The following is a 23986-nucleotide window of genomic DNA, read 5'->3' on the forward strand; positions in this document are numbered from 1 at the left end:
AGCACAATCAGCAGCACTGAAGCCAGATGGGGGCAGGTGGTAGAAGTCAGCATGGCCACAGGACTGGTCAGACAGTGGCCACAGAGCCACAGGTGTGGTGACTGTGGGTCAGTGGAGACCAGAGGTGAAGCTGGGTGGGCAAAGGGGATGCCCAGGCTGGTGCTGAGGAGGGGCTGATCCTGAAATAAATAGAAACTCTGAACACAGTCTGGCAGCTGAAGCCACAAGAAACAGGAGCCCACAGCACCAAGGGATTGCTTAAAATCTGTATTAAATATTAGCAGCAATATTTAGAGAGAGACCTGCTGAGCCCGGGGTGGGCTAAAGCCCGGGGTGGGGCAGGTTCTCCCCTCCTCAGCTCTACCCCTGCCTTCGCTGCACATCTGTGGCAATTCCCTTGTGTCCCACGCTGCTCCTGTCACCTCTCCACAGAGCTGGCTTTGCTCAGGCACTGGAGCTGGCACTGCATGAGATGGAGCTCTGCCTCAGGGCAAAGCCAGCCCTACACGGGGGTGGCAGACAGAGCTTCCCCCTGGCCACACCCCACTGGTGTCTTCACAATCCTGCCAGCACAGAGATGTCCCTGTTTTGGGATGTCTTTAATCCCATTTTTGTTTGAACACCAGCTGACCCTCACAGTGTAGCCCCAGGCTGGCTCCTCCAGGGTCACATCCAGCAGAATAAACATCAGAAATCTTTAAAAACCATTTAAAATGGGAGTGGGTGACCAGGGGAGGTGGGGATTTGGAGCTTTCTTGCCTAGAGAACAATCCCATTCCTGCCAGCCCATGTGCCCCAACACATTCCCTTCCTCTCATCTCTGTATTTAGTGTTCTGCTTTCCCTAAAGCAGGTTTGGGTTTATTTGGAGTTTTGTTTGGAGGAGGTTGGGTCTGGGTTTTTTTTTATTGTTGTTTTTGTTGTTGGTTGGTTGGTTCGGGGGGTTTTTGTTTGTTGGTTGGTTTGGGTTTTGTTGGTTTTGGTTTTTGGAGGGTTTTTTGGGGGGATTGGGTTTTTTGTTTTTGTTTGTTTGTGGTTTTTGGGGGGGCTTGGGGATTTTTTTTGGGGGGGGGGGTTGGTGGGTTTTTGTGTGTTTTTTTTTTTTTGTTTTTTTTTTTTTTTTTTTTTTTTTTTTTTTTTTTTTTTTTTTTTTGTGGGGAGTGGAGGGGAAAGAGTGGTGGTACCAGTGTAAATCCTGTGGTGGAGTTACCCTGTTCCCTCCAGCGTTCAGGGCAGCAGCGCACACCGACCCCAGCACTGGGCGCCGGGCGGGTGAAGGAGCAGAAAACTTCCCCTTGTCCGAAATAACCCTGAGTCGAGGTCGGCGATTAACATACTCCCAAACCATCTCCCTCAGCCAGCCTAAGATAAGACGCTGTCCCTTCTGAGTCACGAAAATCCCAGTGCTGATTTGATGAGAGGGGACGTCGGGGAGGGGAGGGGAGATGCCCCGGCTCGGTCCCCGCCGGGGCTCGCCTCTGACATCAGCACCAAAGCGGCCATAAAAGCGCCGAGCCGAGGGGCTCCGGCTCGCACAGCGCCGCCGGGCTCAGCAGGACGGCAGCCGGGCACCTCTGCTCGCCTCGCCCCGGTAAGTGCAGCCCCGCCGCCGGGAGCGACGCTTTTCTCCCCCTCGCCTGATGCTCTTCTTGCCGGGTGATTCCCGAGCGCTGCTTTGCCTCCGTCTGTCTGTCCTCGCGTCCGGCCGGCCGGCTGGGGGGGCGGGGGTGGGTTCCAAAAGTTGGTGGCCACAGCACACCTGAGCTCCCGAGAGCGCGGTCTGTCTCCTGCTCAGCATTTTGAGAACTTTTCCTTTGCCAAAGTCTCAGGAAATGGAGCTGCCGCCGCAGCCCCGCCGTGTCCCGCCCCCCGCAGCTCTCCCGCTTCGGTCCCTTGCTCTGCTCCCTCATTTCGGGGCTGCAGAGACCCAGCCCAGCGCTCAGCCCGTCCTGCACAGCCCTGCTCAGCACCTCAGGGCTGTGAGGGGTGGCACAGGGTGTCCTCAGGTTGTCATTTCAGCAGCCGTGGCCAGGGGCGGGTGCCAAGGGTGCAGAGGAGGTCATGATCCATCCCTCCCTCCATCCATCCGTCCATCCATCCACCTATCTATCCATCCATCCCTCCATCCATCCCTCCATCCACCCATCCATCTATCCACCATCCATCCATCCATCCATCCATCCATCCATCCATCCATCCATCCATCCATCTATCCATCATCCATCCTTTATCCATCCATCCATTCCCCATTTGTGGCTCTGCAGCCTCTGCTGGGTGCAGCCAGCCCTGCATTTCCATGGTGGATCCCCTCCCCTGGGCTGTGGGGTCCCACAGGTTTCCTGGGGGTCCCAGAGAAGAGCAGGCCTGACCTAAAGCACCAGGCTGGGATCAAAACCTATTTTCATGACCATGAGGTTTGTGCAGCTCATGTTTGGAGGTGATATTTTCCCTAGAGAAGTCAGCCCCAGCAAAACCCATGGATTTCTTCTGATGCCGTCCCCAACCCCTTTGCTGCTGGCCCAGGGATGCTGTGACACACATCCCAAAGCCCAAATCCCTTCTCTCCTGCAGTGACATTGGACTCCTCAGCAGGGCTCAGGACACTTCACAGCCGAGTCACTGCAGCCTGAAGGTGCTGGGGATGAAGCTGGGTGTGATCTGCCTCCTGTGGCTGCTGCTCGTCTGCCTGACCCTGCCCACCACCCGCGGCCGCGTCCTTGAGCGCTCCATGGAGATCAGGAGTAAGGACAACAGGAGTAAGGGACTCTCCCCAGCCAACCCTCTGCCTGCAGTCCCCCTTGCATCCCCAGGCTCCGCTGCACTTGGGGGGTGAGGAGCTGCTGCCACTGTGCAGGAGCACAGGTCTGCTTTTGAGACACATCCTTTGCAACAGCTTCTATCCTCCTCACCCCCTTCCCTGCTCCCCTCACTCATGGGGGCAATGCCCCGTCCCTTTCCATGCCCTCCAACCCGCTGACGGATTCTCGGCTTTCCCCTGGCAGACCCGGACATTGACCCCTCGTGGTACACGGGCCGCGGGATCCGGCCGGTGGGGCGGTTTGGGAGGAGACAAGCCCTGGGCGGGGGCAGCCGGCCCGGGCAGCCCGGCTGTGCAGCTCCCCACCCGCACCCCCACCCTCCCCGGCAGGAGCTGAACCCCTAAACTGCAGCTTGCAATAAAAACCCTTCTCCTCTGTGTCCCAGCCTTTCTGTTCCAAAACACAGTGTGGCCAGGCATGGCGGGATGTGACCCCCAAATCTGCATGGTCACCATGGTTTTCTGCCTGTCCTGCCAGTGTCTGCAGTGTGACAGCAGTTCCCTCTCAGGTTTGTCCCCTCACACCCCAAGAAACGCCCTACAAATAAGCTCAGAGGGATCCTTTTCCCAGGTGTGTTCTCTGGGGTCCCACAGCTCCCCAGGGTGCCCCTGACACCTTCATTTCCATCAGCTGGGGTCAGAAACATCCACCCCATTTCTGTGGTGCTGGGGTCAGGAACAGCCACCCCATTTCTGTGGAGCTGGGGTCAGAAACTCCTGGGGAGAATGTGGTGCTCTGTCCACCACACTGCCATACCCCAAAACCTCAGAGGTTATTGCCGTGCACACAGGGTGAATGGTGCTACCTCTGGAGGGGGCACAGGTGGTTTTTTCTCCTCTTGCAGCCTAGGTGAGTTCTCACAGTTGACTGATAATTGTGCAAAGGGGAGGCCCAGCAAGGCACAGGGCACTATGACACCACACGTTGGCTTTGCCCCATTCTGGCTCAGTGATTGCTCCCAAAGATGGGCTGTGACCCCCTGGAATGGGGTGGATGGGGTGAGGAGAGTGCTGGCTCTAGTCCCTGCCACCTCCAGGCTTCCCGTGCTTTCCTACAGGCTGACATGCAGGACAGGGGAAAAAAAACCCAAGACACCTTTAGGGCAATACTCTCTTTGTTTGCAGACTGGATGTAAAACCACCGGGATCTTTGCTTCAGCAGATTAAACCCTCCCTTTCCCATGGAAAGGGAGATGGAGGAGGTGACACCTGGGGGTGGGGGGATGTCACCAGTCAGGGTTGGTGGCAGTGCTCCTGGCAGGTTGTGCTTTTCTTTGGAAATGGAAGCTCGGTGGAAGAAATCCCTGTGCTTTATCTTCTGGCTGAAGATGGTGCTAAAGGGTGGGCTCTGAACTGGTTTTGAGAGGGAAGGTGGTCAGGCTGAGCTGTCCCTGCAGTCCTGAGCCCCCCCTGCTTTGTCACTGCCCCTGATGGAGGTGGGTCCAGCCCTGCTGGGTGCAGTGCCACGTCCTCAGCTCCGGCAGCACCTCGTCCTCACCCCGCCCGCACTCAGGTCCACGGTTGACCTCCCGTGTGGGGATGGCTTGGGTGCCTTCTCTTTTTCCCTCCTCAGGAGCTCTTGGACTAGGAGCAAACACAAGGCAAAGGAGGGCTCTTCTCTCCTGCCAGTGGTTGGGATGCAATGGCCACCCCCTGTCCCAACCCAGGGGACCATCCTGCAGCTCCCTGAACAGCTGAGCTGAGGACACCATTGCAGCTAGATTGGATACCAATGCAAAATAAAATTGTGGCTCTGGGAGAAGGCCTGGAAGCCCTCTCTGACACTGGAATATCTTAGTATGGATCAGTCCATCCTTCTGCTGTGAGGGGTGACACAGGCTGGACTGGCTGGGAGGAACATCTCAGTGCCAAGTAGGAGCAAAGAAGGAGCTGAGCCTTCCAGGGGCTTGTGACCATGGTTCACCTGCCTCTGCTCTCACCTAGAGCCATCCCATAACTCACCTACAGACATGAAGACATCATTTACTTGATGGTTGGATTTTGCAGATGTCTCCATGAACAGGAGGCCTTTTGCTTGTGCAAACTCTTCCCCCTCCTAAGTGGAAAAACAAGCAGAGTTATTCCCCTGCCCCCTCTGGGGCTGTTTGTTCATGTGTTTCATGGTGGATTTCACAGTGGGTCGATAATTGTACAGGGACTTTGGAGGTGTCTGAAAACCTCTTAAACTCTTGGCTTTCCTTGGAAATTTTCCTTGGATGTACCCCAGTGCTTTCTGTGAGGGGTGATGAGGGAACCCCAGGCACTCACCTCAGTGGTGATCTCTCGCTCAGCAGCCAGGTCTGTCTTGTTGCCCACCAGAGCAATCACGATTTCATCAGGAAGGAATCTCTTCTCCAGCTCCTCCAGCCACAGCTTTGCTCTGCTGAATGTTTGCTGGAGAGATGGAGACAAAACCACCCAGTGATCTGGTTTTGATTTAACTCCTTTGTCTCAGACCAAGTCGGATGGGTGGCACCAAACCAAAGAGGGTGGGGAGGTCCTGATTGCCCCTCTCAGGGAAACAGGTCACCAGCCCTTAAACACATTTAGGGATAAATCACCCTGGGATGGGATTCATGGCAGCAGAATCACCCCTGGGTGGTGCACGGTGCTGCCAGGGGCCTTACCTTGTTAGCAATGTCATAAACGAGGAGGGCAGCATGGGCATCCCGGTAGTAGAGGTGACAGACACTCTGGTACTTCTCCTGGCCTGCCGTGTCCCAGATCTCAAACTTGACAGTGGCCTCGGCCAGCTCCAGTGTCTGTATGAAGAAGGAGCCTGCAGGCAAGATGCAGGGTGTGTGTTCACTTGAAGCAAGAGCAGGGAGCTCAGACCCCCTGCCCTGGGGCCAAACCCATCCTGAAGGCTGTTAAAGATGTTCTAATGCACATCCTCCTCCTCTCTAATGCACAGAATCCAGGGGGGAATTCATGTTATCACTGGCACTGGGCCGACGTGGCCCTTCCTGGCAGCAGATTCGTGTGGATGTCACCAGGTTTGATGTTGGATAACTCTGAGCTTTGCAGAACAGCCCTCAGATAGAGAGACAGCTCCACCTGGCTGGTGGGGCAGAGAATGGGAATATCCATGGGAAGGGCTCCCACTGGAGGGAAGCCTCCATCCTTTCCTTCAGGGAGCAGATGGCTGCTTGTGGACCAGCCAGGGACATGGCAGAGGGGCAAGAGGAGAAGCTTCACTTTGCTCTGCTCCACCTGGCTCTTCAGTTACAAGTAGGATCACAGCCTCTGTGCCTGGTGTGCCTTCTTAAAACAAAACCCAGGTGCATCACGTAAAACGAATATAATGTCTAGGTACTGTAGAACCTAGGCAGGGGAAATTGAATTAGGTGATCTTTAATGCAAACCATTCTAAGAGACCCTCCTGGGGCACCTGAATAGCTGGGAAGGCAGCACAGCATGCAAAGAACAGATGGGCTGCACAGTTTACTCATTTTGCTGTTCACCTGCCTCTAAAAAGCAGCACAAAGCCGGACTTGTGTGATGTGGATGTGGCTGTGCTTGTGGCCTGGTGCTGAGGAAATGGGCTGCGGAGGTGTGAAGGGGGAGGATATGGCTTTTGGGCAAACCTGCACCACGTTCCAAAGTGGGTCTGTGCTACTGCAAGGTGGACCAAGCAGCTCTCCTGCATCCCACCCTGCTGCAGAGATGGGTCCAGAGCCTCTTGTCCAGAGCCATGGAGCTGTTGGAGCCACTCACTCACTCACTCACTCACTCACTCACTCACTCACTCACTCACTCACTCACTCACTCACTCACATCCCACAGTTGGCAGCAGATCCCTGAAGTCGTTTCTCACGTATCTGTAGGCCAGGCTCGACTTGCCCACGGACATGCTGCCCAGCAGGACCACCTTGTACATGTAGGAGGGACGAGGCTCCTCCGGGGAGGTGCCTGATGTCACCATCTGTGCCATGTCCTGCAAGGAAAACAACTCTGGTCAGTGGACATCTGCAAGTAATCTCGGGATCAGCTGAGCCTCCTGCAGCAGTTCCCGACTGGCAGCTGGGCAGGTGGAGCTTAACCCCAACACAGGCTGGAATAAAATCAAAATCGTTAATGTCCTAAGTTGCAAATTTAATGCATCAACGCATCTGCCACTGTCAGTTATGACCAGGAGGTGGAGATGTTTAGGAAGAAACTTGATGCCAGAAGCCTCCTTGGATGTAGGCAAGGAGATGGGTGCATCTCCTTTAACAGGAGGAGCTGGAGGAATTTCCTGGCAGAGGGAAATTCCTTCTGGCTGTACCTTGCTCTGCAAGACACCTCCTTCCCCAGAGTCCTGGTGAAGAGCTTCGGCTGTGTCCCACATTTATCCTGGTTTTAGAAGTTACATCAGAAGAGCCTTAGGAGTGAGAGGCCCTGGCCTGAGCAGCCCCAAGGAGCAGCAGCACACAAAGCAGGTGGCAAAATCCACCCTGGGTAAAGACCCCCAGCCAAACCAAGCCCCTGGAGTGCCACCCCTATGTCACCCCAGCGTGTGACTGCACCGCCCCACAGTGCCCGGGGATGGCAGGGAAACACAGACCCAAAACAGTGAGTGCCTCAAACCTGACTCCAAGAGAGCTGCTGCAGAGCCTTGGCTGTACCCTGGTGGCTGGGAGCCCTCCCGGGTGACACCTGTGTCCCCTCCTCTCAGCCCTGAGGCAAGGGAGTGCCACTGCCCCGCTGCTGGTGGGAACTGCCGGTGCAGGGCAGCAAACAACGCTTTGCCTTGCTTTGCCCTGGTTCCTCCTCGCAGAGCTCCTCCTCCAAAACACTCAGCTCATGTGGACAGCTATAAAGGAGAGAGGAAAGTTCACGGGGTGTTGGACTGAGCAGGATGCCAGGGTGAGCTCTGCTGGAGTGGGGGGTTTCCCTCCACTTGGAAGAAAGCCCTGGTGAGGCAGACAGCAGGGATCTGTGAGACTTATCATGAAGAATCAGTGCAATTTCTACCTGGGCCTCAGGAATTTGGCTGCAGAACCTGGCTGGAGAGCAAGAAGTAATTTTACAAAGACACCTACACCAGCGCCAGCGATGCAGCTCCCTGCTCTCTGCAGTTCCTTTCCCTTCCCTTCCCTGACAAAAGCCCCTTGTTCCTGTGAGCTGCTCATCCCACGTGTCTCCTTTATTTTGCCTGTCCTGCCTCTGCAATCTGGCAGGCTCCAGACCTTTAATTCTTCATTAAGGCTGTCATTAGGAGTGTTCCTCGGCTGAACCCAGGTCTGTGTCTTTAGATCCAAGTAGTTTTTCTGCTGGGTGAGACAGACTTTAATCTCCTTAAAAAACCACACAGGCAGCATCATCATCCCCCCATCTCATGCAGCTCTGTGATAAAGAGCAGGATCATAGTTTGTGCAGAACAGCTAGTTAGTCATATTTTTCAAGCAAGAGAAAGACAAGTCCTATGTCACAGCATAAATGTGCTCCTTAAGGTATTGATTACACACAGCTGCCTCTTTGTAGGCTGGAAACAAGACTGCCATCCATTCTGGGCAATTACTGCCAGTGATAAGCCATAAAACTCTCTAAGGAAACAGGAAGCTGCTTGAAAACTACCTGAAGTTGTCTACATTAAACACAGTTTGCCATCATTTCCCCTCTGCTGCTCTCTGTTCAACCTTAGAAAGATGGGTTGATGCTGGAACAAAACTCACCTGAGATTTACAATGCAATGAGTTTTGCCAAAGCTCCCTTGAAACAATTTTTCCCCCATGTTAAGAGGCAGAGGCTGAGTCTCCCTGCCCACCTGAGGAGGATGGCAAGGAAGCAAAACAAGTGGCTTTGTCCTGATTCAATGGAAAACAGGATTTAAGGGGAAATGGTGGGGGCTTAGTCTTTTTTTTTTGTTGTTGTTGTTGTTGTTGTTGTTGTTGTTGTTGTTGTTGTTGTTGTTGGAAAAGGAGAGTACAGAGTAAAACCCTGCACTTGCTGGATAAGGGACTGTGGGGAAAGCATCCAGATATCTACAGTCATCAATCTGGAGACCAGCCTGGGCAACAGCTGAGGTGGTACAGGTCCTCTCCATGTGCCAAGAGGCCATGCTGAGGGGCAGGGAAAGCTCAACCTGCTCAGATCCAGTATATTCAGAGAAAATAAACCAATTTATCTTCGATCAGCTATAAAAACCCTGCTGGTGGATTTAGTCTCCAGGTACAGCTTAATATTTTGTGGCAGTTGTGTCTAGCAGCAGATATTAGGGCTGGCTTGCTTGATCCTACAGCTGTCTTGAAGGTGAGTTCCCAAACAGCCAAAACACAAATTGTTTCTCACTTCCTAACAGAGGATTAAACATTGCTGCACCCAGGAATTTGTGTTCAGCATCTTTAATCTGGGCTGGAGGGATCCTGGTGTATTTATTGTCAGGGGATAAGCCTTTTATTTCCAAGGAAGCAGTAATAAAAGAAAAGTCATACATACCTTTGGGGATGGAGTCACTGGGAAGTCTTATTTAAAACCCTATTTAGCTTCCTGGGAAGCTAATGTTGTTTAAATGTAATGATGTCTAACTGGTGTCTAAGCTCTTCTGGGTCCTAATATCATTAAATCCATTTGCTGAGTATCTTCAGGGGTGCAAGAGTGAACCAGAACAAAAAATTACTAAGCACCTCAGAAAAATTACAGGATTTCAATACTTAACTGTGTAAGTCTGCAGTATTTAACCCTGCAGATTTTGGGCACGATATTTCAGGTTCTTTCAGATGTATATGCTTAACATTCCCCCCACCCTCCACAAGATTGCTGCCATGCACCTACCTCCCCAGATAACTCCTAGCATTCAGCTCAAAGCTCTCCTCGGCCTTTGGGAGCCTTCTTCTGCTTACTTAAACTGTGGTTTAAATAAGAGAGGGGCCACTCAGAAAGTTCACTTAAGCCAGGGTTACCAGGGGATACAAAAAATCTCAACTGCAAAGACATAATGTGTAAATATTAGATTTACACAGTGATGATTTCTCAGAACAAGCAGCTCCCCTCGGAGCGGAGGGGAAGGGAATGAGGATCATTAACCACATAGGGAAGTAAGGCAGCAATAAACGGGATGCCCTGGGCTGTGGGAGAGACCCAGAGCTCTGCTGAGACCTTCCTAGCAGCTCTGGGAGCATGGGGTAGGGCAGAGGGCTTCCTAAATCCTCTTCTCTTGGGCAAGGAGTCACTGAGGACCGTGCCAGCCTTGGTGCCTTGGATGTGAGGCTGCTCCGTGAAGATGAGAGCATTTCCTGGAGCTTGCCTGGGAAAGGCACCTTGGAGAGGGCGGGTCGGGGCTGGGGACCTGCCCGGTGGGGAATTCCTGAGGGGAGGATGCCTTTACCTTTCCGAAGGCTCGCTGTCCTGCCAGGGCTCCCGTCCGTGTGTCAGGGGCGGCAGGATGACGGCCCCATCCGTGTGTTCCAGCCCCTCCGTGCCGGGAGCAGCTCAAATCGAAAGCGGCGGCTCCGGGAGCGGTGTCAAAGGTGAGAGAGGCAGCCCGAGATCGGTGAACCTTAGACCTGACACCCGGTCTAAGGTCTGGCAGCCAGGCAAGACGGAGCGAGGCTGTTGTCACAGTGGCGATGCCCCCAGCACCCCTCTATCCATCCATCTATCTATCCATCCCTCCCTCCGCCTTTCTCTCCCCACTCCCCACGCTGGGATTTGGCGGCGGGAGGGTGGGTGGATGCATGGGCGGACAGACAGACGGATGAATGGGTGTGTGGGGCTTTCCCCATGTCTTGAGATCCAAGGGCAGCTCAGGTACCAAGGAAATGGGGTAAAACTCCCTTGGATCCCCAAGGTTTGAGGATTAGGGAGGGCCGGGTGCAGCCAGAGTCATGGCACATTCGGGATCTCTGGAGTTTTATAACACGGCAATTTCTGCCGGCGAACATTAGACCTGGCTTTGGTCTTGTGCCAGGTACAGGCTCAGATATCTCGGGCTTAGCACTGCAAAGGGGATCTGTTTTGTGGGAGAAGACACAATCCTTCGGCTGCAAAAGAGTAGCTCCTGAGTTGGCAGGAACAAAGTGAGCAAAACGTGAGCATTTTACTGCCTGTTAATTAAGGTAATAGCTGGTTACCCCAAGCAGCTGGAGCTCAGTGTTTTGAAGGCTGCTCTTGTTTAACGTTATATTGCATTGGGATAATGGGTCTGGAGTGAGAATGGGAAGATCTGATAATTAAACATCTGGATGATGATAGTTCAATGTTTCTGTCACTCCTCTTGTCATAGTCAATGTCTTTCCTTCAAGTAAGATATCTGGAATTGAAACAGGCTTGACAAAATCTAGTCCTAATGGTTATAGGAACAGGGTGAAAAGCAGAAGTCCTACAAGAAAGCTTAAAAACAATATCATCCTTGTCTTGTCTGTGTCTTGTGACTTCCAAAGCCTAAGCACTGCAGTTCAATTACTTTCCATTTCAATGATGAAAAGCCATTTACAGTTTACCTTCCCCACGTACTTTCCATCAGCTCTGCAGAGGTTAGAGCTGGATTTGGGGATCCTTTGAACAGAGTTCCTAACAACCCTATGAATATACATTTTTTTTTTTCCAGATGAGAAGCAGTTTAATGTGCTCCTATCCCTTTCTTATAACTTGTTTCCCAAAGGAGCTGACTTAAACCCTTATTTTTTATTTTTTCTCCCTAGGGCTGTGGATTAGCCTGTCCTTCAGTGTGAGTCTCTGTGACCCTGTGCACAGTTGCACTGGTACAGCAAGGGGGTAGGAAGATGTTTCAGAGTTTTGGAAGGGCTGAGTGTGGATACCTTGGGCTAGGGTTGCTGCAGCAGGAATCCTTGCCCACAGCAGTGATTTTACCCACTGGTTTGGACCTACAGGCTCTGGTAGCCTCATGCACCTAAACTAATCATCTAATTTTTAGTAGAAAAAAAGGCTGGGAGGCTTTGAAACCTGATGAAAGGTTCCTTTGTCCCTGCTAGGAGAAACTTCATTCCCAGTTTGTGCTGCTCTGTTATTTTCATAACAGCCTCCTTTGCCAGAGGCCTTTGTGAAGGGCTTTTAGAAAAGAAGATGGTGAGGATGAGGTGCACATAGTGGCATGACCTGGCTGGTGTAAATGCCCTGGAGGCCTCCAGAGCCCAGGGAGGAGTGTCCCTTGTGAGGGCTGGGACAGCCTCACTGGAAGGCTCTTCTGCAGCTCCTGGTGAGCCAGACCCCACTAGAGGGCACAGCTCATCTACCATTTAACACTACCAGGATGCTGCTGCCCAGTCTCATTTCTGAACTGCACAGCCAAACAGACACCAGCCCATGAGAGATGGACTGAAGTCTCCTGCCAGAAGTGTTGCTGGACAGCCAAACTTCTCTTGTTATTTGTTCTCCAAACAACTGGAATGGGAACATCTCTGATAAGCACTGTTGCACTGCCAGGGAGCCAGAGGTTTTTCCCATGTATCTCTGTCTGCTTCTTGTGAGGGAAAACATCCAGGATGCTGAGGATCAGACCTCCTTCAGTGGTGAGTGCTTTGCAAATGGAGACTGTGGCTGCATTGATACTGGTAGAGCACCTGGAGCATCCTGCACAAACTTAGGGATGCTGTGGAAGGTTCCTCACTTGAGATAAATTTTACTGGTAAAAACTGGGCATGGGTTGTTTTTCTGAGGTTTAGGGACTGAATTTCATTTTTCGATCACCTGATGTAATTACATCATGAGAATTCAGAGGATGGGTCTGGCCACAGGAGTGGATGAAATGCACCTGGAGCCCCCTTGTAGACCTTTCCCCACTGCTCCACCTCTGCCTTTTAATTTGATTTTTAACTGTGAAAGAAAGGCTGACTTGTCAGTGGTGCACAAGAATTCCAGAGAAGGTCAAAATAAAACTTCTAGGCTAAGCACACAAGAATAATTCCAATAATCTCATATTTCTGGCTCTGCCTGCTGCACAACTTCGAGCAGGATGCCTCTCCTTCTTCCTTTCTCTGAGTTAAAGGAGGCACAAGCACAGAGTCTTTGTGGGACAGTTTAGAAACTCCTGGAGGGTTCTTTTGTAGCACTTGGTTCTCCCTGACTGTGACTGCCCATTGATATGGGCACTGTGAATCCTCCCTTGCTTAAGGAAGAGTGGTTATGTGGGAAGGGCAGCAGTCTGGCAATAAAGGCACAACCCTGAGCTGAAAACAAAGACTGAAAGCTCAGGCTTCCCACTTGTTTGCTGTCTGCTTGTGGGAAGAGTTCTTTTTTTCTCCCGACTTGTTTCTCCCCCTCTCCTTGGGCTCATCCACATGGGTTCCATATGATCCCTGGTGTGCCCTGTGCAAGCAGCCCAGCTCAGGAGGTCTGATCACTATCAAGGCTCCCACGCTGTTTAAATGATACTCATACTTTCTATTGCTCTGAAATTATGCTCATCTTCAGCATTTTTGCTCCTCTGAGGCCCCTGAATACCATTAAATTGTTCCTGATGGGTCACTTTGTATCCAAAACACTCTCATTTCCTATTTTTTCAAGAACAAACACCTGAAACTATGGTCAGCAAAATAAATTCAAAATCAGCGACCCATCCAGAGGTCACAATAAATGATGTTCTCAAAACTGTCTGCCATACCTGTGCTGTTAAACATGCTATTCTTTGTTTGTGTGCTGGTTTTCATACAAAACATGGCTAAGGAGTTAAATCACAGAATGGAAATGCTTGAAGTGTCCTGGTCTTTGCTGCTTCTCCTCTTCAGTGTGTGATGACGTAATGAAAACCCAGGGTGTTCCACTGGTGATCACACAGGCAAGGTCTCTCACCACTGCCATGGAGCATTAAAAGATAATTTTGTTTTGAGAGAAGCTAGGGTTGTGCCTTTGCTAATGAAAAAAATAAAAAAGATTGAGGTCCTCACTGTTACGGTGATAAAAAGTTAAGACATATTTTAAAGCTTGGTGGAGTTGTAATGGTGAACAGATCATTTACACTGTGGCTCAAAACTGTGAGCCTGCCCTGAACTGCTTCAGGCCTCTAAAATGCTCGTCTTCCTGTATTAATTATTAACGTTGCTAAAACACTCCAGAGATTGGCCTGGAAACATTAAACAAGCTTAATATTAATAGCTCCCAGATGATAAGTGATGGTGAACATTAGCATGTGTTAAAGACTGAGAAGGGAAAATAACTACTGACTACAATAAACATTTGAAGTCTGGTGGCATTAAATTACAAAAGGAATACAAGTGTGAACCACAAGAAAGGCTTTCCTACAGCATAAGAGACAGGTGAGATTGTTTTCGCCTCTGAAATTACATTTGACAAGTCACAATAAATAGCCCTGAGGTACGTGCTGAGGTTCTTGCCGTATGTCTAATAAGTAAAGTGCAGCTTGGGTAAAAAGTAAATGTATGTGGCTTGCTCAAGGAAAGATTGCACCGTTTGCTTATCTCAAACTTCATGTTCTCTTTTCTCAGCAGACCTTGGCCAGGAGGATCCCCCTCCATGGGTCCAGCCCACCTTGCTAGGAGAGCTGCCATGCAGAGACCTTTGGCTCTAGACTTCAAAGGAAAAGCCGACTCCCCAAGGGCCATGGAAATAGTGGAAATGGTTCTGTGAAACAAGAGACATCGTTATCTAACAAGGTGCAGGTTTGGCAGCATTTTACATGATTAAAGCATTTAAGCACTCTCTTCCACGTGCAGGGTCTGGTGCCTACCCTGAGCTCCATGTGCTGCTTTTTTGCCAGTGGGGATATCACATTTGGGATGGGCCTTGACCTCTGAGGAAAACTTGGTGGCAGCTGGCCAGCTGGCTTCTGCTTTTAATGTGGGACTGGCAGTGTGATCACACATATTCCCTTAGGAAACCAGGCTAAAAACAGCTGTAGGTGGTACCTTTCCAAGCAAAGGGCTAGAGAGGAGCTCCCTGACAGCCAAAAGTTGCTCAATAATCTCTCCCAGAAGCGCTTCATCTCTCTGTGTTTACAAGGCAGTTGTATCCAATGCAACTGAAAATGGTTTGCCTGTGCATGGAAAGAGAAGTATTAAAGCAATGCTGTCTAGCACAGACTTGAAAAGCTCATGTGGATGTGAATATGAGCTTAGTTTCCCTGAAGTCCCCACCCAGCTTTGGGGATGCCTAGCCCAGAAAACTTCTCAGGGCATTTTATGATAGGTTTGGCCTCTCCATGGCAGCCAGGCCTGTGGCCACAGCACAGTTTTGCCTTTTCAGGTCACGTCTCAATGTTTGGCTGGTTTTCAGTTGGTTTTTAGTCTCAGGCACTGGGTGTTGCAGAGGCATGGTCTCTATAGGCACAAGAATAGAAATTATTTCATCAGTTTGAGCCTGAGTAACCTCGTTTAAGGCCAGATGCTGCTGGAAGAGTTGTAAAGCAGTCATCTTGGGCAGAGGTGAAATGAGTCATCTGCTGCCAATAAACTTGGAAGGAACAGAGATGCCTCGGGGGTGGGGGGGACACCATTATCTGCTGTTACTTCGAGCAACTACTTTTCTAATTGAAAAATGTATTAAAAATTATTTTGGGAATTTTTAATTAGTTGAGTTGAACCACTAACGCGCTCCGGATGTTTCGGAACTTTAACCTAGTAACTTCCCCGAAAGAGGCCACGCAGAGAAGTGTCCTTCCTGCCTCTCCCCTCTGCCACCACAGCCCCAAGGTTAGAGAGGATGAAAACCTCGGCAGAAACTGAAGTTGAGCAACAAGGGCTGTGCCTGTCAGCCCCTGGGGAGGTGCCTCCTCCTGACAGTGCCCAGACATCCATGGCTTAAGGCTGGAAACCCTGCAATATATTGAGTAGCTGTCCTTAGGGAAAGGCACAGATAGGAAAGGCAGAAAGCAAGAGGAAGGAAAAGCAGACACTTGGTGGCAGAGGCCATTCTACTCCCATCACTGGCATCTTTTTCCAGCATGATCCTTGACAAGTTGTTGAGCTGGCTGTGGAAATTGGTAGTTTCTAGATGTAAAATATTTTGCTTTCTGTCCAGTTTGGGGTATTCCGTGCTTTATCTTACCTATTTATTTATTTATTTACTGTTTTTACAGCAGCTGAAACAAAAAAAGTTCTGCAGCAAGTCGTTCATGTGAGGGGAAGTGTTTGGAGGGGGGAAAAATTATTCTTCTAATTGTTGCTGCAATGGGAGGGAAAACTAAGCACTGGAGACTTTGACAACGCTTGCCTAACTGTTTTGGCTCTTTGTTGATGGAGAAGAGAGGAGCTGATTCCTTCGCATTCCAGCTGGGAAGGATCAGATGGTTTTTAGTGCCGTAATAATTAGCGCTGAGGAAAAGCTCACAGGAAAATGGCAGAGCACAGTACCTGCTGCAGGGCTGGGATGGATGGACTGGGTCGGGATTCCCAGCAAGGCAGAGGGCAGGGAGACCATGCTGGGCAGGTGAGTCAGCCCCATATGCCATTCATCAGTCACTCTGCATGGAAAACCAGGAATGCTATGGATGCCAGAAAAATGTGTTACAATTTAAAATCAGATGCACCAGCTCTATCACACTATATCATCTCAGATGTTTTGTCTCCATTTCCTCTAATGTTTTGTTACCAGTATCATCTTTCACTTCCCAGTTTAGGCAAAGTCCTTCATTTCAGGAAACTATAATGACCTGCCTTCCTGCCCTGCTGGTGATTATCCCAGCTGGAATGTGAAATCCTTTAGCACCAGCACGGCTTTAGGTAAGCCAGGAACTGTTAGCTCCCACGGCTGGTTCACTGCAGTTCTGTGTGGGTGGGCCACTGGAGAGGTGACAGGAGGTGGGGTAGGGATGCACAGCTTCAGATCACGAAGCAGAACCACGAGACATCACACAGGTGCTCCTCTGTCTGATGTCAAGTGGTTGGAACAATTCCCTGAGAACAGACCTGGTGATTTTTCACTTTGCTGTAGAAGAGGTGAGCTGAAAGTACCTCTTCCCTGACAAGCATGAAAGATGGTTCAAAGCAGAGCACAGCTTTCTGTGCTGGAGAAGAGGGATGGTTTGCCTCTGATTTGTGCCTTGGATGAATCTGGATAGATTTTCATGGGGACAATAAAAGGCATCTCTTTCCCCTCTTCTGCTCCAGCTGAGGCAGTTTTAACTGTGATGTGGTTTCCCAAAACCTCTTCCAAAAGCATGTTCATAAGGCATTTTACAGAATACTATGACTAATTAGTGCAAGCACTTGGTCTTTTGCAAACAATTGGTTGTTTTTAGGCCATGTGTTGTGGCTATGTTTTACTCCAGTCCAAAACAACTGGCGTTTAAGAAAATCTGGAGGGCCTGATTGGAAAATGTGGCTCAGCTTAACGCTGCAACATTTGGGATGGGAGTGGATGAGGCCACACAGCATGGAGCAGGAAAAACACAGGGAAACTTGTATCAAGGCCATGTGATTCCTCACTCCTGTGTCTCCGGGCTGTCAGTGGGGTGAGGACACTGGCACCACAGCAGCAGGAATGCTTTGATATATTAATCCCAAAGTGATGCAGGGTTAGTTCCTCAGCTGCTCCAGCTGATGTAATGCACTGTTTGCACCGAAGCCAGCCCCATTTCGTGTGGCTGAAGGATTTACTAGTGCAGACTATGTTTTTGGACAGATGTAGAGGCTGTATTCCCAAATTAAATATGTACATTGATCTCTTGCCTTGCCTGGAGTGCAGACAGAGGGGACACAAGGCATCCCACAGCCTGGAATAGGTTTTATGCCCACAGCACTTGAGGTAGGGAACAAGGAGTGTTTTTAGACTAGGTGGAAGAGACTAGGATGTCTTTTCTTCTGAAAATAGCACAGGGCTCTCTTAAGATATAGCTTTTTTTACACATCAAGAGGGGAAGCCACAGGAGAAGCAGCCAAATTTGGAGCTCAGCAGTGCTGTGGCAGGCTGGGAAGCGCAGATAGGAGCAGAGAGAGCAAACAACAGACCGTGACCATCCGGCCTTGGGAGACAGCCTGGGATGGGTTTGGCTCCCCACAGCCCCAGCTGCTGTGGAGCTGGCTTCACTTTGCTCTGCTGAAACACAGAGCCATGGCGTGTCTGCTGCTAATTAGATTAGGTCCACAGAGGCTGCCTTGAGCGGGTTCCCATTTTTGCCCCAGATGGGCTGTTCTCAGTGAGCTCAGTCATGGTTGGCACATTGCAGGTGAGCTCCCTGCCTGGCACAGTCACACAGAGCATGCACATGTTGGCCTGGGTGAAGGCTGCCTTGTCCCCTCCAAGCAGGAGCATCAATGGGACAAGAACAACCTCTCTGGGGCCACTGAGTGTCAGCTGGGATGGACACCCATGTCCCAGATGTCCTGGCAGGGTGAAAAGCCTGCAGTGCTTGGACTAGGGTTGCTAAGGCAGACAGATTCTCAAGGTAGTGCTCACCACAGACTTGACATGCCCAGATACTCACAACCTCTTTTGGGATGCATGTTCAGAAATCTCCAGTATCCAGACTAAAATTATATCTGGTCTCTTTAGCTGTATGCTTTTGTGCTGACTTGGCTTTAAGCTTTACATAGCATCATCCCACTTATCTCCAAAGGACTTTATAGAAGAGAGATGCAGTTTGAACAGACAAGCCAACCCCTTCTCATCTCAGTAAAGTCCTCCTGCTGCTTATCCTAGGAGCTTTTCTCTCCACAGCTATTCAAGTTTGATTTCTTTTCAATGTGGAAAAGCAGACTTGCAGGCACCATTTTAGGTAAGGTCTTGCAGATGGTTGTGCAATGACCCTTTCTTGAAGTGCTCTCATCGTTAAAGGCAATGTTTTGGTGTTTCTGTTGTGATGGTGGCACGCAACCAACCCATGGCCAGTTTATGACCCCAGAACTTCCTCCTTTTCTCTTATTAACAGTTGGTGAGATCATGAATTTAGCCTTTGGCACGGTATTGGCTGTCTGATTGATTTCACTCCACTTGTTTCTCAAGTCCTTAACCCCTTGCACGACTTTACCCTCCTTTTTTGGTGACACTTTAACACTGTGTCATCAGCTTATTTCATTAGCACTGTCCTATTTGTGCCAGGGTGCAGATGAAAATACAAAGTGAAATCAACCCCAAGGTTAACCTTGAAAAACTCCCTCCAAGGGAAGATTCTTCCTCAACCCTAGAAGTGATCAAACACTGAGACCTTGAGCTCCCCAAAGTGGCATCCTTAGTGACCTGTGAAAAATTTACAAATTAAAAACTCTCTCTCATGGCGTGCCAAGGTGATTAGAGGAGGCCAATAGCTCATTGATGGGTTCTGGCAAGATAAAGAGAAACAATAAGCTTTCTTCAGAAAAACCCTCACATCACATTGCTGTTGGTAAAAGCGATAAAGGGCCTCTGCTCTTGTGGGATTTTTTATCTCCACTCCTCCTAAAGCTTGGCTTGGAAGCCCACAGTATTCTCCTTGGCCAACCCAAGCCCACAGATCTCTTTTTTGGACCAACTGGGAAGACACTAATCAGTTCTAGCTTTGCTGTGTGACTACAGACTCCAGGCTAGACATGACAAAGCTAAGCAAGGCTCCCAAAGGGCCAGAGCTCTGCTGATGCAAATAATGACCTTGCTGACTTGAAGAGACAGAATAACAGGAAGGAATTTCATCCAGGCAAAATACACATGGACACCACCAGTCTCCTGAGCAATGTCTTGACACTGCTCAGATGTGGCAGTACACCTGAAAGCTTTTCCCAGGAGGTCTCATTTGTTGGAGAGGATCACCTTGGGCACCCTAGGAAGTCTAATAAAGTACAACCCCTTTAGTTGCACCAGTGTTTTTTTAAATATATTTTCCTGCAGAATTTCAGTGCCAGCACATACTTGTCTGTGATGTAATTTTTTTCCATTAATAAATCTGCAGACCCTGCTGGTTACCACTGCTGTTATGTTTGCAAAATATTGCAATGCTAATGGAGCCCTGCTCATCTCATGTATCCTGACAATCTCAAATATTGGCCTCCTCAGTGTGGATTTTCCAAGGTCTTTAAAGCTTTCCGCTCTCCTTGGACTAATGGACATCTTGTTAAAGCTGTCAGACTTCATTTCTGGTTTGGCAGATGCCGTGACCTTACAGTGGATTGGAGAGGTGCCCTTGTGTTTGCTTTTAACACCCTCACTCAGCCACCGGATTCCCCTATCCCAGGGCTTGCCTCTAATAGAAATGTTATCACATTTTCCTGCACAGGACACAAACCCATCCATTTTATTATGTAAAAGAGGTTTTTCAAGTTTACCACCACCAGTTTTAACAGGTGATTGCTTGTTCTGATTCTCAGCAGTGGGGTTTTTACAAGAGAGTTTAGTTTAAGAGCAGCACAGAAGGAAAATTGTATCTTTTTAGGGTGTGCTCAGCACAAAGCAGCCTCCTTGAACGCAGGATACTGGAGAATGAGGGGTGTATTATGCACTTAAAATAGAGCCCTTTAAAACTGGCATGGGACACTCAGTGTTGTCCGACTACCATTCATCACAGTCATGACTTTCAGACAAAACGAGCCTTGCCTTTGTGTTGCTTGTTAAAATAAGGAATGTATTTTCAGCACTTCATTTTCATTCACTGCGCTCCACAGCGCAGCCAAAACCAATGTGGTTTGAATCATTATTTCAAATTTATCTGGACAAATTATCTATGTATAGTATTTTTATAACAAGATAGCTTATTTTGTCTATATTCAAAGAAAAAAAATTACTATGCATGTCTGGAATGCAGGAAAAGAGAAGGATTTCTTACACTGCAGAGCACATTCAGCAAGTGATTTGAAATCTGACTGCAGTCACCCACCAGCCTGCTCTCTTCCAATTCTCTGCTTTATCCTTTTAACTCTTCCTTCCCTCCTCCATCTTTCTTTCCCCCTTCCCCTGTATTTCCTTTCTCTGTTTCTTTCCCCCCGTCTTCCTTTCTCCCCTGCTCTATTTCTTTCCTCTCCCCCTTTCCCATCTTCCCCATGGATTTCTTTTTTCTCTCTGTTTCTTCCCTCTCTCTTTCTCCCACCCATTTCTCTCCTCCTTCCCCTGCATTTCTCTTCCGCTCTTTTTCCCCTTTGCCCCCCCAGATTTCTATTTCCCCTCTATTTCTTCCTCCCCTTCATCCCCTCAATAGTCGGTTTTTGGACAAAAAAGCCCGCCTAGCCCAAGGCTCTGCAAAGCTTTCAGCCAGGCAGGCAAACAGCATTGATGCAAGTCCTCCTGCAGCCCTGAACAGGGAAATTCCTCGCATGAATACGGTGATGCAGCTGCACAGGTGGCTGAAATCCCTGGGTAACAGGGACCTAAAAATAAGGCACTGCCCCGCCTCTTTAGCTAGAATTCCTCAAAGGGCAGGGGCGAATGCAGGGATAAGGGCTCAGGGAATGAGTTATGCAGAGCCTGAAAGGGTGGTAGTGCTAAGCCAGGGCTTGGGGAGGTGAAAAAGGGAGGCCTGAGGTATCTCTAGGAAAACCAGACTCAGCAAAGCTTTGCCTCCAGGGTGAGAGCTCAGTTTAGAGCTTCTGTGCTGCCTTGCAGGGCAGGTCCTTTCTAATCCACTTGTGTGGGGTCAGAGTAAACCTGACACCAAACCTGAGGGTGTGACGCATGTTCTGCTGCCCAAGCAAGGTGGGGGACTCGTCCATCTGCTTCTGCTGACAAAATAATCATTTGATTCTTGCAAAGATAAACAGTCCCAGGTGCAAGGAGCAGCATCGATGCAGTATCACTTCCCAGTCCATTTGAGGACAACTCAAATCTCAGGTGTTGTACATGAAAACTGCCAATAAATATTGAGCAGGCAGGTGTTGCCTTGTACTTCAATCAAGTTTAAATCGATGGTAAAATTAAATCATAAAGAATAAACACAGCTTTCTGCTCAGAAGAGATTGGGTAGGTTTTGTAGCCCTTTTCCTAGCCCTTTTCTTTGTCTATGTAATAATGCGAGCTTGAGAGACTTTATTTCATATTTAGGGAATTAGTGTGAAAATTGAGGTGTAAGGGCTATGACACGAATCCCAGAAAAGACATGTTCCTTGTCAATGTGAATTAATTAAGCACTGATGTGCTTGATACTAAAATTAATCATGTCCACTTACACTTAACAGGAAAATTCATTGTTGAAGGGACCCCACAGGGCTATGAAGCTGTGTGAGGTGGCAGGGCATGAAGAGCTGTGTTTCTGTCCTGCTCCCCTTCTATTTGTGGCAGAAGAACCCCTTAGCTTTATAGCTGGTGAGGTTTCGATGCCCATTTCCATGACTTCTGGTAAATTTACTGTGTCCAGTTCTGGGCTCCTCAAGACAAGAAGCTCCTGGAGGGATCCAACAGAGGCTGCAGAGGTGATGAAGGGATTGGAGCATCTCTAAGGAGGAAAGGCTGAAGGAGCTGGGGCTCCTCAAGAGGAGACACAGCTGAGAGGGGACCTCTGTGATGTGTATAAATATCCAAAGGGGGGGTGCCAGAGCATGGACCAGGCTCTGCTCCATGGGGCCCAGCAATGGGACACAAGGAACAGGAAGATGCTGATGCCCAGGGCTTCCACCTGAACAGGAGGCAGAAATTCTTTCCTGTGCAGAGACCAAGCAGTGAGGAATGTCCCTCATTGGGAATATTCCAGAGCCATCAGGACATAATCCTGTGCTCTGGGATGACCCTGGTGGAGCAGGGAGGTTGGACCAGATGACCCTTTGTGGTCCCATCCAACTTGACCCATTCTGTGATTATGTAATTTCCTACAGCTTGGCAGGGAGCTCAGGCATCCCAATGGGAAAGGGGTTGGTCCACAGTGAGGCTGAGGGAGCAGGATGGGGCATGAGGGAAGCAGCAGGGACCCCACACACTCCGATTTTGGGTTGTGAGGAGAGTGAGCAGGGACCATCCCACACACCCCGATTTTGCGTGGTGAGGACAGTGAGCAGGGTCCCTCAAAGACCCCCTTCCTCCCCATTTCCAGTGGTGAGAGCAACGAGCAGAGATCCCCAAACGCACCCTGATTTGGGGTGGTGATGGTAGCGAGGAGGAATCCCACACACATCCGCATTCAGGTGTGAGGGCAGCGAACAGGGTCCCACAGTGAGATCTCGGTGGTGAGGGCAGCGGACAGCGACCCCCAAACACAGCCCGGCTTCGGGTGTGAGGGAACAGAGAAGAGACCCCCAAACACAGCCTGGCTTTGGGAGTGAGGGCAGGGAGCAGGGAGCCCCAAACACAGCCCGGTCTCGGGTGTGAGGGCAGAGAGAAGAGACCCCCAAACACAGCCCAGTTTCGGGTGTGAGGGCAGCGGACAGGGACCCCCAAACACAGCCCGGTCTCGGGTGTGAGGGCAGGGAGCCCCGAACACACCGGGTTTGGCGAGCGAGGGCAGCGCACAGACACCCCCAGCCGCGGCCGGGCGGGCGTGAGGCGGCCCGGCCCCTCAGGGCGGGGGGCGGCGGCGCATGCGCGGGGCGGGGGGCGGTGACGGCCGCGCCGGCGGAGGCGGCGGAGGGAGCGGGAGGGTCGCTCGGGGCCGGCGGGCAGCGGGTCCGGGTTCGGCTCCGCTCCGGGCCCGGCCGGGCCAGGCGGGACCGCCTCACCATGGGGACGCCGGGCGCCGGGCGCAAGCGGCTGCCGAACCGGGAGCGCCTGACAGCGGAGGACGATGCGCTCAACCAGATCGCCCGCGAGGTGAGCGGCGGGAGGCGGCATCCCCCCTTCTCCCTTCTCCATCCTCCTCCCCTCGCCTTCCCCCCGGGCTCCCCCAGCGCCGCGCAGGCGCCCCCGGCCACCGGCACCGCGGCGGCTCAAGGGCGAGGGGGAAACCTTCCTTCCCCCGGCTGTGCCACCATCCCCGGGCACCGCACCGGGAAGGGCGTGCGGGGCCGGGCCCCCCCAGCCCCTCCGGAGGGCACGTCCATCCATCGCCAGCCCCTGCTGCCGGGATTGGTGCTCACCGCTGGAAACAGGCCGCTCGGGCGTGTTAGGGATGCGGATAAATCATAGAATCGCAGCGTGGTTTGGGTTGGAAGGGATCCCAAGGATCATCTCGCTCCCAGCTCCCTGCCGTGGAACACCTTCCACTAGAGCAGGTTGCTCCAAGCCCCGTCCAGGCTGGCCTGGAGCGCTTCCAGGGATGGGAGTGAGAAATGAAAAGCAGAATGCTGCAAGGTGGTGCTGGGTGTGGGCATAAGTGAATCCTCTAACTTGGAAACTGATTTTTATGTTGCTGCCCACCAGATGCTGCATTGTGCTCAATGTGACTTTAACCTTCTAAAGCAGCTGATTGCTGATGCTTCCTGCCTCCTTATTCTTCTTATGCACGCTTAAA

General features: G+C 50.7%; 3 protein-coding genes across 11 annotated transcripts in view; 2 read left to right on the forward strand and 1 right to left on the reverse strand.

Annotated features, from left to right (window-relative positions):
* Positions 1 to 2640: 2640 nt before the first annotated feature.
* On the forward strand, positions 2641 to 3162 carry PRLH (prolactin releasing hormone; the record flags this gene model as incomplete). Its single annotated transcript, XM_083865675.1, has 2 exons — positions 2641 to 2740; positions 3002 to 3162. 2 exons carry the CDS (start codon positions 2641 to 2643, stop codon positions 3160 to 3162), a joined length of 261 nt encoding a protein of 86 aa, XP_083721801.1.
* An 802-nt stretch (positions 3163 to 3964) lies between these two features.
* RAB17 (RAB17, member RAS oncogene family) lies at positions 3965 to 10251 on the reverse strand. Its single transcript, XM_083864678.1, has 7 exons — positions 10127 to 10251; positions 6595 to 6754; positions 5445 to 5596; positions 5086 to 5211; positions 4780 to 4873; positions 4316 to 4401; positions 3965 to 4170 (listed from the first exon to the last, which is right to left on the reverse strand). Exons 2-7 carry the CDS (start codon positions 6749 to 6751, stop codon positions 4129 to 4131), a joined length of 657 nt encoding a protein of 218 aa, XP_083720804.1. The 5' UTR covers positions 6752 to 6754; positions 10127 to 10251; the 3' UTR covers positions 3965 to 4128.
* Positions 10252 to 23112: 12861 nt separating this feature from the next.
* Positions 23113 to 23986, forward strand: part of LRRFIP1 (LRR binding FLII interacting protein 1) — a 100315-nt gene continuing 99441 nt past the window's right edge. For 7 of the 9 annotated variants that reach the window (XM_083865209.1, XM_083865215.1, XM_083865218.1 and 4 more), the window contains exon 1: positions 23242 to 23346. In XM_083865209.1, the coding sequence (XP_083721335.1) occupies positions 23257 to 23346 (90 nt within the window). In that variant the 5' untranslated portion in view covers positions 23242 to 23256. Of the gene's footprint in view, positions 23347 to 23986 lie in introns of all 9 variants that reach the window. The other 2 variants (XM_083865217.1, XM_083865213.1) reach the window with 2 other exon arrangements.

Source organism: Zosterops lateralis, assembly GCF_965231275.1.
Source record: "Zosterops lateralis genome assembly, chromosome: 7".
Classification (NCBI taxonomy): domain Eukaryota; kingdom Metazoa; phylum Chordata; class Aves; order Passeriformes; family Zosteropidae; genus Zosterops; species Zosterops lateralis.